Genomic DNA, 18,485 nt, shown 5'->3' with positions numbered 1-18,485 from the left:
TTCTTTGGAGAAATGGGTTCCGCATCTCGAAAGAGGCCGAGTGTAGGGTGGGGACCTCCAGCCCTGCTCTCCCTCTGAAGGCTGGTGTGGCCTACCTGGGCCCAGGGGGTTCAGCTGCTACTCCTCCATTAAGGCGGGTTGCTCTCTACACAGGAATTCTCTTTATAGCTAATCAGCTACTAAGAGAATACGATTTCTCTGTATGATTACATTTTTAGTTCTTTTCAAACATGCTACGTGGTCATTTGAAAGAAATACAGCAAATTTCCCCCAGATTTTAATACGGGACAATAACTCCTTAATGGCATGGAAACTCTCATTTCTGTGAACTCTTGCTTTGACTGATAATCCGTGGGTCAAAGGGGCTAGAACTATAACATACTGAGTGTGCACTCTAAGCTGGATGCTGTTTATATGCAGTTATTAGCTCATCAACTTTCCCCAGTTCGGAGCTTGTTCTACGGAAGAGAAAACAGGCTCAGAGAAGCTACCTAATCTGTGCCAGGTCTCAAGGCTACAAAACGACAGAACCTGTGATTCAATCCAGGTGCACCTCACCCCCAACTTCTCCCTTTGCACACCAGCCTCCCATGAACGCACTAATGTTGGCATCCCATCTGTATTTACTCCACACTGAAACGGTCTCCCTGGCCCGGGGCACGTCTGCCCTGAGGCACAAATGGGACACTGGTAGTTAAAGAGCTTTGCAGGCTGTGAAGGTCCTCACAGCTGGTTAGATGGCAGCGGAATTACCAGGCAGCTTACCACCACAGGCTTTTGCATTTCCCTGATCTCTCAGCCACCAAAACAAGATAAGAAAAGCTGATTTGTAAAGGTATTTCCTGCTGAATGAAATCTAGGAAGTACTGGAAACCTAAGGGACATCTGATCTTCCAGGGGTTTTTCCAATCCCATTCCACCCTTTCCCCTTTGAGAAAAGAAATCCTTCTTGTGGGTGCAGAGACAGAGGGCAGGGAGGCGCACTGCGGCCATGCAGCACGGCACCCTCATGCCCTCGGCTCCCGGAATTCTCCAAGGGGTGTTTCAGTCACAGTGGCCCGAGCACCCCCAATTAGCATCCTGCTGTGGAAGAGTGGGCTTCTAAACGTGATCTAATAACCATCATCAACCATCGACTCTGCCTCTGCGTGAAGCTCCCTCCACAGCAGCTGACGGCCTACATATCACACAGGGGCACTGCGAAGTGACCTCACAGGACGCCCGAGGTAGGGAGCGGAGCTTGGATTTATAGGATGCAGAACAGACAGAACACCATATGGCTGTAGGGGTTATTTTGCCAAAAATAATTACCATGTGCCTGGTGCTAAGTGAATATGAGAGAAAATGATTGTGCTCTTGTCTTCAAGAACCTTTCAATATTGTGCAAAAAACCAAACCAAAACCCAAACACCAGTACAAGCATTGCTAGTGTGACCGGCCAAGAGCCACAAAATGATGGCCTGTCTCGGTTGCTGTGTTGAGTCCCGCCCATTTCACCTAAGCCTTCCTCACACCGGCCCCTCCCTCAGGTCCTCATTGGGGTTTTGCAGTAGCTTCCTCCTGTCCACCCTCCTCATGCAGCCTTCTCCCCCTCCACAGGGCAGCCAGGGTGACACTGCTAAGTACAGTCGTTTTGATGAGCCCCTTGTGAAAACCTTCCGCAGCTCTCAGCACCCACAGAGCCTAGAGCGAGCCTACATCCCTGCCTTGCCTTCCATCCTGTCTCCTGCCCCTTCTGTGCCTCACAGTCTTCTGAGTGCTTAGCTTCCTAGCGTGTTTCTAACCCTCTTTAGTTTTGTTCATTCTCTTCCCTCTTCCCCAAATCTCTTCTAAGACTCGGCTCAGGTGTCATAACCTCTTAGATACTTTTTTTTTTTTGCAGTACGCGGGCCTCTCACTGTTGTGGCCTCTCCCGTTGCGGAGCACAGGCTCCAGATGCGCAGGCTCAGTGGCCATGGCTCACGGGCCCAGCCGCTCTGCAGCATGTGGGATCCTCCCGGACCGGGGCACGAACCCGTGTCCCCTGCATCGGCAGGTGGACCCTCAACCACTGCGCCACCTGGGAAGCCCTCTTAGATACCTTTTTAGAAGGGCACCTGCAATCTCGGCTCTTATCGTGATGTGCAGTGCAGCCTAACTGCAAGAGGCAGGGGGTTGGAGCCAGATGGTGTGGGGTGTCATCCTGACTTGGCCACTTACCACGTTGCCTTAGGTCAACTGTTTGGTCCACGCCATATTTCAGTTTCTCATCTACGAAAAAGACAGTCATCAGACCTACTTCACTGGGTTGTAGTGAAGACTGTTAATTAGAACAGTTCCTGGCATGTAGCAAGTATGGAATAAATGCTATTAGCAACACTTACCCTATTCTTTTCATTGGTGTCTGTCTCATTTGTCAATGCTAAGATCTTTCAGAGATGGTCTCTGGTTATCTGTGAAGCCTAAGGGATGGCGGAGAGCAGGTGCTCACAAATATGCCTGAAGGTAACTACCGCAGGGAGATGAACATAAAGCTCAGACGACAGAGTTGGAAAAAGCATTCCCTACTGGGAATAACAACATGTGAGAAAGTAAGGATGAAATTTGCGTGGGAGGCTGTAGAAGCAGCTTGGATGAGGTGAATGACCCTTATAGTGAAAAAGGGAGAAAGGCAATACAGAAGGAGAAAGGGAATGAGGACTCTGGAGCCCAGAGCAATCTGAAATGGTCTGTCAGTGGGCTGCAAGGGGACCCCAACAACTAAAAGGGTGGATGCAACAGAATCGGGTGGGGAAAATCCTGGCGGCAGGGAGACTGGTTAGGAAAGTAGAACATTACTTATTAGTAGCAACAATGGCTGCTATTCACAAACCCTGCTCTCTTAAAAGAAAAGGCAATTTTATGATCACAAAGAGGCTACATTTTTTTTTATTGGCAACTCAATCTATATATATACAGTATTGCACAAATTATAAGTGGGTTGACAGTTATATTAACAATACAAATTCATGAGCATTTACATAAAGCTACTGCTCTAGCAGGTTTTGGTGCATTTTGTGCCTGGTACTTTAGTAAATATGACAAACATAAAGGAACTCAGCTACTTCAATTCATAAGAAACGGCTTTCAAAAAAAGCAAATATGTCATCTCACAGAACACTTAATATGTCAAACCCAGGAAAATCAATAACTAAATGACAAAAGAAACACTGTTAAAGAAAAGTTGGTGATAAAATGTCAGGTTAAAATATTAGGCTTAAAAATTTTAGCAGTTGGACTTAGGACCCAGAGTGTACACACCATATTGGGAATTATAAGAAAAGATCCCCATGTTCTGCTTCACAATTACTACTACCTTCCAAAAGAACAGTTCTGGGTGGCTATAATGTCTTCTTCCCTGCTAGTATAAACGACTGTTCCACAGTCCTGGTGAAACAAGATGGTAATTCACATAAATGGGTTTTAAAATAAGATTCTTCTCACCCCAAATAAAATAAAACTAAATATGCTCTCCAAATTACAAAGCAATCTTATCCAAATGTTCACCAGATAAATAAGCCAGACCACCCATTTACCTTCACTGACTGCCTCGGAGCGCAGGGCTGGCGTGTCACCTACAAGACGGGGAGATGTGGGTGATCCTGGCTGTGCCCCTACCCAGCCTGCAGTGTGAGGGGGTACAAAAGCCCTTCAGCTTCCCTGGGTATAGAACTGAGGGGATGGGCTAGATGGCTTTTAAGAGACCTTCTGACTAAAAGGATCTAAGTCCGCTTGAGATCCCATATCCGAGCAGACGCTTAGGGTGGGCAAAAGAAATGGACTTAAAAACAGGTGGGTGAAGTATTTACCTTTTGATCCCATCACTCAGAACTATTCTGCACTACAGTTCAAGGAAATCTTTGTCCAATACTTTAATGGCTGGGGATGCTGCAGGGTAAGCAAATGAGGCATCTGACAATGAAGTTTTAGATAAAAATGTAGAAACGCTGTGCCCAGTTTGGGTAGAAAAACAGTGCACCACCACACCACACCAGCAGTCAAGACTTCCTGCCTCTGAATTTTAAAAGCCATCCATCTTGTTGGGAGATGTATTCAATCCTTTCAAAAGATCTACCAATCTACACCTATTAAGAATATGTTTTCCAGGGCTTCCCTGGTGGCACAGTGGTTGAGAGTCCACCTGCCAATGCAGGGGATACAGGTTCATGCCCTGGTCCGGGAAGATCCCACATGCCGCAGAGCGGCTGGGCCCGTGAGCCATGGCTGCTGAGCCTGCGCGTCTGGAGCCTGTGCTCCACAACAGGAGAGGCCACAACAGTGAGAGGCCCGCGTACTGCAAAAAAAAAAAAAAAAAAAAAGAATATGTTTTCTGAAATCCCCCCGGGAAGGCAACTTCCATGAAACCAGCTCTAACAGAAAGGATGCAGGAAGGAGAATTTAATTGCAGGGTAAAACTTTTTTTCTTTACAGATCAGAAAGACGACACAAAGAGAGCAATAGATTCTCATTTTCTGTCTCCTATAAAGGACACAAGTATCAATTCTTCTGGAATCTAACACACTGGCTTCATCTTCAAATGCATCACTTTATTTTCCTGGTAAGGCAGCCATACATTACAAATCTTAAGCATGCGACAGTCCTATGACTTCTTCAATAAGCCGTAGAGCTTCCACAGCTCTCCTGGGGCCTACAGCCCGAGCAGTTCTGAGGAGTCAAATATTAAAGCTTTCTCCACAGCCACACGTTCCTTTGATGTTTGGGTTATTGAACACAAACTCACTGGATAATTTGTCTTCAACATAGTCCATTTCTGTTCCTAAAAGTGTTAGCTGTGCTTTCTTCTCGATGAACACTCTGACTCCTGGGGCAGAAGAAAACATGAGTCATATAAAGCCTGCCATCCCATGGAACCTGCTGATTCAAAGCACAACTGAACTTTAAATAGTAACCACTAACAAACGTCAAACAAGAGGCTTTTGGGGCTTCCCTGGTGGCGCACTGGTTGAGAGTCCGCCTGCCGATGCAGGGGACACGGGTTCGTGCCCCGGTCCGGGAGGATCCCACATGCCGCAGAGCGGCTGGGCCCGTGAGCCATGGCCTCTGGGCCTGCGCGTCGGAGCCTGTGCTCCACAACGGGAGAGGCCACAACAGTGAGAGGCCTGCGTACCGCAGAAAAAACAAACAAGAAAACAACAAGAGGGCTTCCCTGGTGGCGCAGTGGTTGAGAGTCCGCCTGCCGATGCAGGGGATACGGGTTCGTGCCCCGGTCCGGGAAGATCCCACATGCCGCGGAGCGGCTGGGCCCGTGAGCCATGGCCGCTGGGCCTGCGCGTCCAGAGCCTGTGCTCCGCAACGGGAGAGGCCACAACAGTGAGAGGCCCGCATACCGCAAAAAAAAAAAAAAAAAAAAAAAAAAAGAAAACAACAAGAGCCTTTTGAATCTGTCTCATTATTTCCTTTAAGGGATGCAGTGCTCAGTTTTCTGTCCCCTTTCCTACACAATAATCTATGTCAAAAACAATTGTATTAGGCTAGACAGTTGTGTACAGCAAATTCCATGACAATTCTGTGTAAAACTAGAATTTGCCTTTCTTCGCTATACTTCAATTTGCTACATGAAGAAAATGTGTATATTTCTCAGTAAGAGTTCTGTAAAGATGGAGTGAATGAGATTAATGAAAATCCTGAAATGACATTTGTACACACAACACACTGCCAAGCCTAGAGAAACACAAAGGACTATGATATAATGGGCTAGCTTAATAAGACTAAATCATAAAGCAGTACAAGCAGTTCTGTTTTTCTGCTTATGGACCTGAAAACGGATAATAACATAACTCCCTAGTTATCTCTACCTACCTAGTTGGTAGAGGTGGGCACCTTCATAAATACTAATGGATTAAGAAAGCTTTCTTCCTTATAAAAAACTGCATCATTACTTAAATATGAACTATCTTTATTAGATCTCTTCTTTAAGATGAAAAGTTTCAGGTTTAAGATACTTTTACATATTGATTTTAAAAATAATATATTATTCCTGTCTTACCCCTAGGTTCTTCATGACATTTTTTTTTCTTCTTAGATTCCATATATGTGTTAGCATACGGTATTTGTCTTTCTCTTTCTGACTTACTTTACTCTGTATGACAGACTCTAGGTCCATCCACCTCACTACAAAGACACAGACCTACTAGAGAATGGACTTGAGGATATGGGGAGGGGGAAGGGTAAGCTGTGACAAAGTGAGAGAGTGGCATGGACATACATACACTACCAAACGTAAAATAGATAGCTAGTGGGAAGCAGCCGCATAGCACAGGGAGATCAGCTCGGTGCTTTGTGACCACCTAGAGGGGTGGGATAGGGAGGGTGGGAGGGAGGGAGACGCAAGAGGGAAGAGATATGGGAACATATGTGTATGTATAACTGATTCACTTTGTTATAAAGCAGAAACTAACACACCATTGTCAAGCAATTATACTGCAATAAAGATGTAAAAAAATATATATATATATATTAACAAATGTCTTTACTGATCAGTAACTTAAGTGCAATAAAAAGAATACACATCAAGAACCCATGAAAACTGGCTAATGGTGCACACAAAGCCAGTGCTGCAGAACCCATGCACGCTGAAACTCCCTTGAGGTTGTGGCAGTATTTATTTTGTTTTAAATAGATTTTATCAGATTATTGGGTAGGGGCAAAATATAATTAAAGCACTGCAATTTTTAATAAAATTTGGAAATAGACCCTTCTAAAGCAGAAGATGACATTACTTATTTGACATAGATGCTTCACACCAAAGTGGCTGGTTCATTCTGAAGTTTTATCATCTTAAAATCTTTCTGCACACAATGATAACCTTTCATAACTGAAACAAATAAACAAGTTTATCCAATAATCTATCACTTAGTTACTAAGAGCGCAGCCTATGGAGTGAACTTGATTGTGTTCAAATGTTCATAAGGCCACTTACTGGCTGTGTGACCTTAGGCAAACATATTTAATCTCTCAGTGCCTCAGTTTCTTCATCTGCAAAATGGGGACAATACAGTACCATTCTCATTTTAGTTGCTGTGTATAAATCAGTTAATATTTGAAAGCCTGTCGAACCGTGCCTCCCTCACAGTGAGCACTATGTACACCGTTCCTACTATTATCATCATTACTCTCCATGCTACACAAGGCTAAACATTTTAGGGAGAACAAAGTGTCCAGAAAAAGTTTGCTTAAAACTCACCATCTTGAACAACTTCTTCATCAGAGTCTCCTTTTGTCTTTGTATATTCCAGAGTGTAGGAAAGGCCATTACAACCCCTGGTTCGGACACCAACTTTCACACCAACCTGAAAAGGCATTGTAAAAATAAACTTAGTTTTAAAGTAGTACAGATTAAACAGTTATATTAATAAAAGCCCTATTTGATAACATTCATTTCTTCAAAAGCTGAAAGATAAATATTAGATTTCTGGCTATAAAAAGTCCCTTTAGGAAGTATAAGCAGAATGGGAAACCAGCATTTAAAAAATTTAACTACTGTACAAATATCATTACAACATTGGCAGGGATCCAAAAAGAATAAAAACCAATTATATACAAAGAAAGAAATATAGAGGGAACACTGCCCCCCAAAACTACAGTCACCAGTACCCTAAAAATGAGCTTGTGTGTTTTTTCCTATTTTCTTTCAGTCTTTGTCTCATATATAATCTAAACATGGGTTTTTTTTTGTTTGTTTTTTTTTTGGCCATGCCACGTGGCTTGTGGGATCTTAGTTCCCTGACCAGGGATTGAACCTATGCCCTTGGCCATGAAAGCTCAGAGTCCTAACCACTGGACTCCCAGGGAATTCCCTAAACATAGTTTTTATTAGAGCAGAAATAAAAAATTTATTCTCTGCTTTGTTTTTTTCCCACTTAAGACATCATTTTCCCATGTAATTAGCTTTTGTAATATCATTTGCAACTAATGCCTACATAATATTCCACTACACCTAAAGCATGTTTATTACTTAACCATTACTATTAACCATTTTGTCTGGGAATAACATTTCTAAGGGAAGAGTTTTAATTCCAAAAATGAATAATCACCTTTTTTTTTTTTAAAAAAAAAAGGAAAAAAATATCTGATGGCAGAGACTACCTAAGAAAACTGGACTTTCTCAAAAATGTTTTTGCTTCACCTCACCATGTGAGATGTTCCCAGGATATTTCCCTATGGTTAGGTTCACCAAGGTTCATAGGTCATCACCTGGCAATCGTATTGCCGCTATGTGACATGGGGCCTTAATTCTGTAAACATTCTCAAGTACCAGAAAGCAAAAGCCTGCAGTCAACACAGACGTTAAGAAGTTTAAAAGGTGACCAAACAGCACTTTTAAAATACCAATGTCTACCTCAATGTAGTTTTCTAACAATATCTACCCAATTCCTATCTATTCTTGAGTCCTATCTGCTTTTTCGTGTGTGTATACAGCATTATCATAATAAGTATCATTTTAGCAAGCAGATCCTGATTCCCTGAAAAGCAGTAACACGTGCTTGCTCCAGGAAAGCAAACATAACGTGGGAAGACACCTGATGAAGAGCGTGAGTTAGATGTTAAGCTGTTTGGTGGTTCTGATGAGTTGAAGCATTCAGAGTATTCTCTTCTGTCTTCAAACAAGGAGACACAACTATAGCTTTATTCACCTTCAGAGTGACAGCTTAGAGAATGTGTGAGGGAATTTCACATATTCAACATGATAAATAATAAACTGCCTGGCTGAAATTCTGGAGCACACGTCATAAATACTTGTTTACCTCAGTTTTTATCTTTGCAAATAGGAAGACTCAAACAAGCAGGAAGTCCAACTATTAGGAATAGAGACACACTTAAAGAGTATGTGAAAATACAGCTTTAGGTAACTGGAGTTTGGAAAAGGGATTGCTTATGCCATAAATGACACCTGATGAAGTGTTTGCTCAACCCTTTTCATGACAATATGAACAAACATCCCTCAACTCTACAAAAGTGAAATTGTGTCAACTGGTCAATTTATACTCTAGTCATTAGTCTACCCAAATTGAGTTGGAACACTGATATACTTAGATTTAATAATTCTTAGGGGGAAGATGATCGAACTCCTGTTATATTGTAATACAGGTTGTACAATGGAACTTAGAAACTACTCTGTAGTCTAATTATTGAATATTAATAGTCTTGGAAGTCATTTACAGTATCCCTTAGGCAATGAACAATGTGCTAAGATTAAGATGGTACGCACACCCCTTGCCCAACAATTCTACATCTAAGAATACAGCTTATGTAGATGAAATAAGCTATGCCTACAGGTCCAGAACAACGGGCCTGGCACACTACAGATGCTAAATATTTGTTGAATAATGTTTGTGGAAGCACTGAATGAGAACAACCCAAAAGACCTTTAATATGAGAGCCTGGCTAAATAAACTTGTTCAACGGAATATACTAGTATATGCAGCCATGAAGAGAATAAGGATCTTTATGTTAGGCTATGGAAAGATCTTCAAGCTATACTATTAGGGGCAAAGCAAAGTGCAACCACAGTGTGTGTGGTATGTTCTCACCTAAGTAGGAAAAGAGACGCACACACAAATGAAACAAGCAAAGTCTAGGCCAGTGGTTCCCCTCAGGGAATTAGTTTTGGTTGTCACAACTCTGGCACAGGCCAGAGATTCTGCTAAACATCCTGCAATCCACTCCCAACAAGGACTATCCAGTCCAAAACATCAACAGTGCTGAGGCTGAGAAACCTTGGTCTAGGTAATAAAATGCACAGATGGTCTGTCTGTGCAAGGACACGGAGAGGCTGCCTCCTGGAAGGGAGCATGAATGAAGAATGTGGGGTGAGAGAGTGACTTCCTTTTCATAATACCCTGTTGTGTTACTTGCATTTAAAAATCATGAGCATTTTTTACTTTTTAAATAAAAACACCTAATTAATGAAAGCACCCTGTTTATCATAAGATAAATTCATTGTGAAAATACAACTTCAATTTTTTACTAAATATTTGTCTGATTGGTTTTACTTACGTGTTCAGGCTTATCTTTAAGAAGCTGTTTTATCTTGTTTACTGCTGAAGGTGTCTGAAAAAGGGAAGGTTATTAAGTTGTTACAAACTTTGCATTCTTTAGCCTTATATTTCCTAGTATTTAAGACAACTCAAGTCTATCTTTAGCAAATTCATGTGGTGAATTTATGTTCCATTCTAATCAGAGTACCTTGTGGATTTCATACACAAGCATATGAACTCTACTCAATTAAAAGCATTTTTTAAAATATCTACTAGCAACATCCTCTTCATCCCCTGCCCCCACCCCCCCCAGTCAAGGTCAGCTCCCTGTCATAATCTCTGTGGTACTATCTACTCACATCACAAATGTAATTTTTCTAGTCAGCATCTATTTCGAATTCCTACTTTATGCCCAGCAACAAGCACATTGCCTGACACACAGAAGGCACTCGACAGTCAATGAATGATTTCAAGTACCACATTGGGAAAGCCAACCTTCAGGCATTTTTCCTATTGATCATTATTAACTCTATTGCTCATTCTGTTTACCCCAAATCTATTTCAGATCCATCAAAATGCACAGCTAGAGGAAAAAGTGATACCAGCATCAAATAACCCAGTGTGTGCCTCTCGTGCCAGTCCCACCGAATATTCACAGAGATTGATTAACTGATTGATTGATTTCCGCCGCGCGGCACGTGGGATCTTAGTTCCCCAACCAGGGATTGAACCTGCGCCCCTTGCATTGGAAGCACGAAGTCTTGACCACTGGACCTCCAGGGAGGTCCCTAGTCACAGAGATTATTACATCAGCATCTAAGCATCTAGATGACCAGAACTAAGCTAGTCAATAATAGAAACAAGAACATGGAAGAGTTTTCAGGAGAAATGCTGTTTAACCAAGCCCAGTTGTCCTCAAAAATACTTCATGCGTAGATCAGCATTACAAACCCCAATTTCCTGAGGAGGCTGTTAGGGAGAAAGCCTGTCCCAGGGCATTCCTGGTCCACTTCCTTGCTGTGTCCCAGCCCATTACTTGGCTTAAACAGGGATAAATGTCCCTCCTCCTCAGGATTCTTGTGAGGATTAAATGAACGAGTTCATGAAAAGCATTTAGAATAGCACCAGGAACAGAGAGCTCAACATAAGCCAGCTATTATTATAACAATGAGAATATATTATCATGAAGAGATCATGTCCTTCCTACTTCTTGTTTTACTAGCTCCTCTAGCTGGCAATGCTGAACCGGTCCTCCAGTTTTCTATACAGGCATTTTCCTGGTTTGTGAAATCTCAGAGTGGACATTATGACCTAAGAGTGGACATTATGACCTACAACTAGGTAGTAATCGTAGCCAGAACTCAAGCCTGTGCTGGGGGTACAGACCTGATGGATGGCCCGAGTGTGCTCTTTCACCCTGTCTGGTGGGGACTTGGCCAGATGAAGGTGCTGAAGCAGAGTCTGGACCCAATTTAGAAAAGTCATGAAACCAATGTAGAAGGTTGACACTATCATTAAAAAAACAAAACCAGGGCTTCCCTGGTGGCGCAGTGGTTGAGAGTCTGCCTGCCGATGCAGGGGACACGGCTTCGTGCCCCGGTCCGGGAAGATCCCACATGCCGTAGAGCGGCTAGGCCCGTGAGCCATGGCCGCTGAGCCTGTGTCTCCGGAGCCTGTGTGTCTGGAGCCTGTGCTCTGCAATGGGAGAGGCCACGACAGTGAGAGGCCCGCGTACCGCAAACAAAAACAAAAACAAAAGCAGGGACTTCCCTGATGGCGCAGTGGTTAAGAATCCACCTGCCAATGCAGGGGACATGGGTTCGATCCCTGGTCCGGGAAGATCTCACATGCCACAGAGCAACTAAGCCCGCGTGCCACAACTACTGAAGCCCGGGTGCCACAACTAATGAAGCCTGCACGCCTACAGCCTGTGCCCCGCAACAAGAGAAGCCACCACAATGAGAAGCCCGCGCACCGCAACGAAGAGTAGCCCCTGCTTGCCGCAACTAGAGAAAGCCCGTGCGCAGCAACAAAGACCCAACACAGCCAAAAAACAAAAACAAAAATCACAGAACAGTGCACTGCACTGGATAAACAGTGAAACTTTGATTTAGTTATTAACATACGGTGTGTATGTATTTCTTATTGTGTCTCACTTAAAAAAAAAAAAGTTAAATAAATCACTACCAGTGGGTGGTTTATAAAGGCCGTTTCCCATGGTTCTATCAGAACAGGAACCAAGCAGATCAATGACAGGGAACAGGATGGGGGGGGGGTGGGGGGAAGGAGGAAATTCTGCAGAGAATTATTTTTATTTATTCATTTTTTAAGATCACAGTATGTTAACCTCAGTTAGAGAGATATTAATGGAAAAAATTTTTTTAAATGCTTAGTTACACTTCTAAATGATTGCCAGTAAAAACTAGCTTTCCTAATTTTCATGGTGATATTTCCCATGTGAGTCTTGAAGAAATTAATCTAATTACTGTCAAATTACAATCAAAAGATTTCCAGTAAATTAAAAAAAAAAAAAGGCACAGCCATGGGAAAATACTCACTGGAAGTCCAACCTGATGCGGAGCCTTGGTTTATTGCCAGCAGATGGGAGGTGTAAGCTCAGGGCACACATACTACGCTGCCCCACCTGTTTCTTTTCATCCTGACCAGGGACTGAACCTGGGCCATGCAGTGAAAGCGCCGAATCCTATCCACTGGACCACCAGGGAACTCCCGAGTCTCATGTGACTTTCTAAATTATCTAATTTGGTTTTTACAAAAGCAATATATTTCTTTCTTTTCTCAACTCTTAGTAGAAAACACTTAAACAGCAAACAAAAGCAATTCATAGAGAGTGGTCCACTTACCACAAAGTGGTTGATGCTCAACATTTCATACTGAAAGGGGCTTAAGAGAAAAATTACCTGCGTGCCTGGGAACTGTCATTACAGGAACCAAAACATGTCTTAATTTTCTAGTGTCAGGCAATAATCAAATATACCCCACTGGGAGGAGTGTTACTGATGATGTATAACCCTGCTGAGAGTCCACTTCAGGGTAAAGATATGGTTATTAGAACTTTCTAAGCAATGGATCTGAATTTCAGAACAAGTCAGAATGACTAAACAGGGGAACATCTAGGACTTAAGATCATTCTGGGAAATAGTATAAAAACTTCAACAAAACAACATGCTGCAAGCCTAGCGGCCCTCCCATTTCAACATACTCCCCCAAACAACTAAGTTACCCATACCCAACCAAGAAAGTTATGTAGAATCAATGAGTCTAATTCACCTGAGATTTGGCCAGTGAAATAAAATTCAAGAGGCCCTTGAAACTCAATGAAATATTATTTCTCTCATATGTGTATCACAGAACAAGACATTCTTTCAAGTGAAAGAGCATCTGTGAGTGAGATATTTTGGCCTTAAAAAAAAAAAAGATTTCTAGTCTGTTTTTGTGGTTGAAATTATGGGAGAAGGCACTGTAGATAAACGAATTTTTTGACTACTTCATAGCAACATACTTTTACTTTATCCAATGCCATAGCGTTTCTATTCCTTGTAGCAGAAACTTTCCATCCTCAATACTGCATTTCCTTAGTCATTCCCCAGGCAATTTTCATTTTTTGCTGTTTAAGGAAACAAGATTAAAACCCAAAGTTAACTCCACGATTATGTATACTAAACATGAGCCAACAGCTACAACCTACTTTCGTTTCATTGTAAATCTGGCATTTTAAGGTTTAAAAGATGGTAGATAAAGGGCAGCCAATGAATAAATTTCAGTATATTTTGTTTGAGTCATTCTTTAACAGCTATGGCATTATGATGCTGTTTCCCTTTTGTCTTTGCCTATTCCTGTACATGCAGGTAATCACAGTATATATTCACAATTTTGTAGCCTACTTTTGAAAGTTTAACATGCTACTCATTTGATACATAGTAACATACATATATTCACTGTTTCTTGAGTACTTTCTAGGTGCTTAATGGTTTATATGCATCATCTTTTTATTCTTTCAGTTCTGTGATTTAGGTATTAAAGATTAAATAATTTGCACAGGGCTAGTAAGTCAAAGAATTAAGAGTTATGACTCCCAAACCTTTAAAAAAAAATCATTACTTAGAATGACTACATATCTCGCCAACAGGATTTACTCTTACTTATTTAACTGGCCTTTCACTGTTAGACATTCAGGCTACTTCCAATTGTTTCCTGTGTAATGCCCCTTAAATTGCCTCCTATACCAATCTTACAGCTTGGTCACTGTTCCAAAGGACTTCTGGGGCTACTCCTTCAATGAATAAACACCTCCTTGAGCCCCCATGTATTTAACATCATATTGTTTCCAGACCCTTCTCAACCAGGAGCTGCTAGAAATTAAGCCCTAAGGCACCCACTGTATGCAATGAATTAACTTCTCTCTTGTGCATCAAGAATGATGCTGGCTATGTACCATTAATCTTCACATCTTTGGTTGAACTTTAGGCCAGTTGTGGGTATATCCCTATAACCCTAATTAGGGCTGCAATGATTCTGCTTTGTACAACAATGGAAATAAAGGCCTCTGCTTGCAGTGTAGCGTTAAATCTTCAAGTTCTTCAGTCATATTTTATTCTGGCTCCTATACATACAATTCCATTCACAATTCCTGGGTCTGCAGCGAAGTAGGGAAGGGGGATGTCATCCTCCTTGGATGAAGGGTACTGACTTTGATGTGGTGGGTTGAAACCTTATTCTATCAAGGACCCACCCCTGGTTGCATAAAAGTGCCTGTGACCAGTCTTTGAAGTCTTTCTCTCCAGCAAACCACCAATCCTCTCCTGGATTAACATCAGTTAACACAGGTAATCTGGCTCTGAAAACATGGAATCATGCTTTTATTTTATCAATACCTTTTCCTAACCTCTCACTGACTAGACTGCACAGGTACAGCACTTCTCAAAGGTTGCAACATGTCGAATTCCTGATGTCAAAATTTATATACTTAGCTAACATTCATCATCTCTTCTTACCCGTTTCATTGAACTATCTCATTTCATTTGCTCTCATCTGTCTTCACTCATTAGTCCTTTGATGATTTCACTGCTTTTGCACTTAAATGAACATGGTGTTAAACGTTTGCAAAAACACTTGAAAATTAAGCACAGATATCAATACATGCATGCCAGTATGTTAAGACTAGGAACACATGCCAGGATTAAAATAACTGCAAGCCTGCTACCACAGACCTTTGGTGGAAAGAAACAGGGATGTGCGCTGGCACCAGCTAAGATCACAGGGAAAGGGACTAAAGTCTGCTAGACAGTTAAGTAGGATAAATTCAGACAATGGACTCCTGCACGCTAATTCGAAATGTTGATCAAAGGCAACACAGAGCCCTTGTGAACTGAGAACTGACATGACAAAGCAGTGCTGGTAGCAGAACTGGCCTGGTAAGCCAGGACAGGTAATGAAGCATAAAGGAGCAAGCGTGGATTGAGAGCTCAGGTCTGAGAAAGTGGGCTGGGTTATTGTTCCTAGTAATTTCTAGAGGTGCCAAAGGCCTGGCCCATGACTGTTTCCCAAGAGGGTGGGAAATGTAGGTCTTAAATGTCTGATGACTAAGTAGGAACGGAGAGAAAGGGTACGACCCATGCCAAATGGTGGAGAAAGAAAAGGCAAAAAAGTGTCTCCACACTTTCTGACTCTTCCTGGCTCTATCAGTACCAGTGGTAGAATTCTTTTGATTTCTGAATAATTTTTACTGAGATTGAAAGGAGACGCAAAGTATGAGTAGTGCTTTCTAGTTCTTATGATTTCAAATCTTGGAGAATTCTAAGATTTGACGGTGTATGTTTCAGACAGGAAAATGGGCTTGATGGTACAGAAAAAAACAATGTAGAATACAGTATCACACAAAAACCGGATAACCTCCTTATGCACCTAAAACAGTGACCCATTATAAAAATATATTCTCCCACCTGATCATGACCTTCTCCTGTTTTGCTGAAACGAATTTTCCGGCAACAGGCCTTCTTATGGCATTAAATTGAACGGAATCCACTATTCAATTTAATCTGTTTTCCCCAGTCTTCAGGAATTGAGTGTTTGCACAAAGACTTCTTTACCAAGAGTGGGGTGTGTGTGAGAAGAATGCTGAACTGATCATAAGATTTCCTATGAAATTAATCTTTCAAAACTGCAAATAGTGACTGCTTAATGGACAGGGGGTTTTCTTTTGGGGCCAGGTGTTTTGGAGCTACATAGAAGTGACAGTTGCACAATACTGTGAATGTACTAAATGCCACCGAATCGAACGCTTACAAGTGGTTAATTTTATGTGACTTTAAAACACAAAACAAAACTGTGCACTACGTCGGGGATCCAGCATGCGCAGTAAATTCTGTAAGCATCTGCAGCAAGTTTCCTTTGAGTGTGTTTGACCTTTCGCCCAGAGAACGCTGTAAACTCACTCAGGGTGGAAATTTATCCTTCTTTGTCCTTTGTTAGAGCTACCACGGCCTAGGACCGCTGGAGGCACAGAGTGCGTTTCAAAGCCTCTACCACCCCAGACACCAGGAAGTAACCCTTTGTGCACTGCAGCCTTGATCTCTGCAAGGGGGAGGGCTTTGTTGTCTCCGCGCTCTCACCGGCGCTCCCATATCACACTGTGGTCCTCCAGCCGGGCGAGGCTAGGCTCGGATCTCCCCAAGCGCCTCAAGGGTAGGAACCCTGGTTCATTCACCCAGCTGCGCCCGGCACCTGGCATTTCGACCTCTAAGTAACCCGCGACCTCAAGCACTGCTGCCACGGCAAGACCCTCCGCGGCCCCAATCTCCGGAAAAGCCGCGCCTGACCCCCAGGGGCCACGCTCGCGCCGCCCCTCGCCCCTCAGCACGCGGCGGCGCGCGGCCCGCTGGGAAACGTAGTTCCCGGGCGCCCGGCTCCCGAGGAGCAGCCCCGCCCGCGCTTGTTTATCTCCCCAGCAGAGGCGAGTTAGGGATGCGGACGATGCGGCGGCTGCGGAGCGGGTCAGGGGTCCCGCCGCCCGGCCGTGCTGTGCCCTGCCACCGTGCCCCCCTCGCGGGGGCGAAGGTGAACCAATATAACGGGCCTGGTCGCGCGCCCCAGCCACTCACCAGGGTGAGGGCGGCCCGGGTGGGCTGCAGCTTCCTCTTGCTCACAGCCCGGACAGTGGCCCGGACTAACGAAGCCGACATCCTCGCCGTCCCGGCAACCCGATGCCTCGGGCCGGAGCTCGGCCACCTCAGCCTCTCTCCATGGACACGGCGGGCGCATTGACGCCGCAAGCCCGGCGCACGGCGCCCTAGGCCCCGCCCCTCGTGGGCCCGCCCGCGCCGTCGCCATTGGGCGGGCCGTATGAGTGACGGGCGTGGGGCGGGCTGTATGAGTGACAGGCGGAGAGCGTGGCTTGGCGCCCGGGCCGTGATCATGTGACGCGGGGCACAGGGGTCGAGGGCAAGGTCGTAGCTCTGCGGCAGATCCCCGCGCGCTGACTCACACCGGACTGAGGCACGTGGAATGAGCTCGGACTTGTCGACTCTGGAGGCGCGCCGTTCCACGCCCTGCCTTCTGGGCAAGGTGCTGCCCCGCCGCTTAAGAACTCAGAGGAGTCTACCGGCCGGGGAGGTGCCGTTCTCAAGGACAGAATGGATTCGAGGCCCGGACAGCTACGTTTCCGTCTTCCTTTTTTGTCCAGCTAGGCAGTTCTTCTTAAGAGCGTAGAATTACCGCAGATTCTCAATAAACATCCTCCTTCTCTCCCCCGCCTTTCCCCAAGCTGCTTGGGATGTTGAAATATGGTACTAACACAATGTTCGCTTTAGGTTGGAATCCAGCTTTACTGTAAGATGTGACTGGGCAGCTCGGGGAGTACTTTTATAGCGAGTACCAGTCGATAGCTTGATGGAATACCTGTTGCTTGTCAGATCTTGTGGCTGCTCAGGGACTTCTGTCCTTTAATTCGGCAAACATTCCTGAGCCCCAGGCATTGTCCAGCCAGCACTATACCCAGGCATACACAGAAAGCCTGGTAAACGGAAGGTCCAAGGAAGAATTGGAGATCCTGGTAGGAGAGAAGTGCAGCAGGGGCAGCAGATGGGAGGAGAACATCAAGAAAGGCGGCATTTCTAAGTGCTAAAGGGAAAAAGGAAGGAGGGGGTTCTGTGGAGTCTTGCGGGGGAGGATGGATTCTTGCTCAGTGTTTTGACGTGGAAAGAACCAATCAGTGAAGTGTTTTTTAATTTTTATTTTAAAATGCTGGGCTGGGTTGGGCGAGGGTGAGCCCGCCGCGCGCACCACCACGGGCGGAGTGTGAAGTGTTTATTAGAACCCAGTTTATCTTTCATCCCCTAGAGCCTACAGGATTGGATAGTTCAGAATTCGTTAAGTAATTTTCTCTCTGCTACTGAGATGCAATCGCATTGACAGTAAGAGAACAGTTGTTTTCCAAGCCCCTATGTGCAC

At 44.0% G+C, this 18,485-nt stretch overlaps 1 protein-coding gene across 2 annotated transcripts; it reads right to left on the bottom strand.

The window, feature by feature from the left end:
* Positions 1-4,401: 4,401 nt before the first annotated feature.
* On the bottom strand, positions 4,402-17,339 carry ISCA1 (iron-sulfur cluster assembly 1). Of its 2 annotated transcripts, XM_079705753.1 has the most exons (5): positions 17,138-17,271; positions 13,540-13,644; positions 10,036-10,089; positions 7,223-7,328; positions 4,402-4,840 (listed from the first exon to the last, which is right to left on the bottom strand). In XM_079705753.1, the coding sequence occupies exons 2-5, from the start codon at positions 13,558-13,560 to the stop codon at positions 4,692-4,694; spliced, it is 330 nt and encodes a 109-aa protein (XP_079561879.1). In that variant the 5' UTR covers positions 13,561-13,644; positions 17,138-17,271; the 3' UTR covers positions 4,402-4,691. The 2 variants fall into 2 exon arrangements, with proteins under 2 accessions (XP_079561879.1, XP_079561878.1); XM_079705752.1 differs by lacking the exon at positions 13,540-13,644 and having other exon boundaries at positions 17,138-17,339.
* Positions 17,340-18,485: the final 1,146 nt, after the last annotated feature.

The sequence above is a fragment of the Hyperoodon ampullatus genome (genome assembly GCF_949752795.1).
Source record: "Hyperoodon ampullatus genome assembly, chromosome: 6".
Lineage (NCBI taxonomy): Eukaryota > Metazoa > Chordata > Mammalia > Artiodactyla > Ziphiidae > Hyperoodon > Hyperoodon ampullatus.
Note: the sequence above shows the minus strand (reverse complement) of the source record. Positions and strands in the feature narration are given on the sequence as shown.

Bases quoted from the DNA above. Each gene is read 5' to 3' on its own strand.
- ISCA1 (XM_079705752.1), bottom strand. From the start codon at position 17,218: ATGTCGGCTTCGTTAGTCCGGGCCACTGTCCGGGCTGTGAGCAAGAGG. The intron at 10,090-17,137 runs GTGAGTGGCTGG...TCCCTTTTTCAG, and splicing joins CCCGGGCCGCCCTCACCCTG to ACACCTTCAGCAGTAAACAA. The intron at 4,841-7,222 runs GTGAGTTTTAAG...CTTCTGCCCCAG, and splicing joins TGAAGAAGTTGTTCAAGATG to GAGTCAGAGTGTTCATCGAG.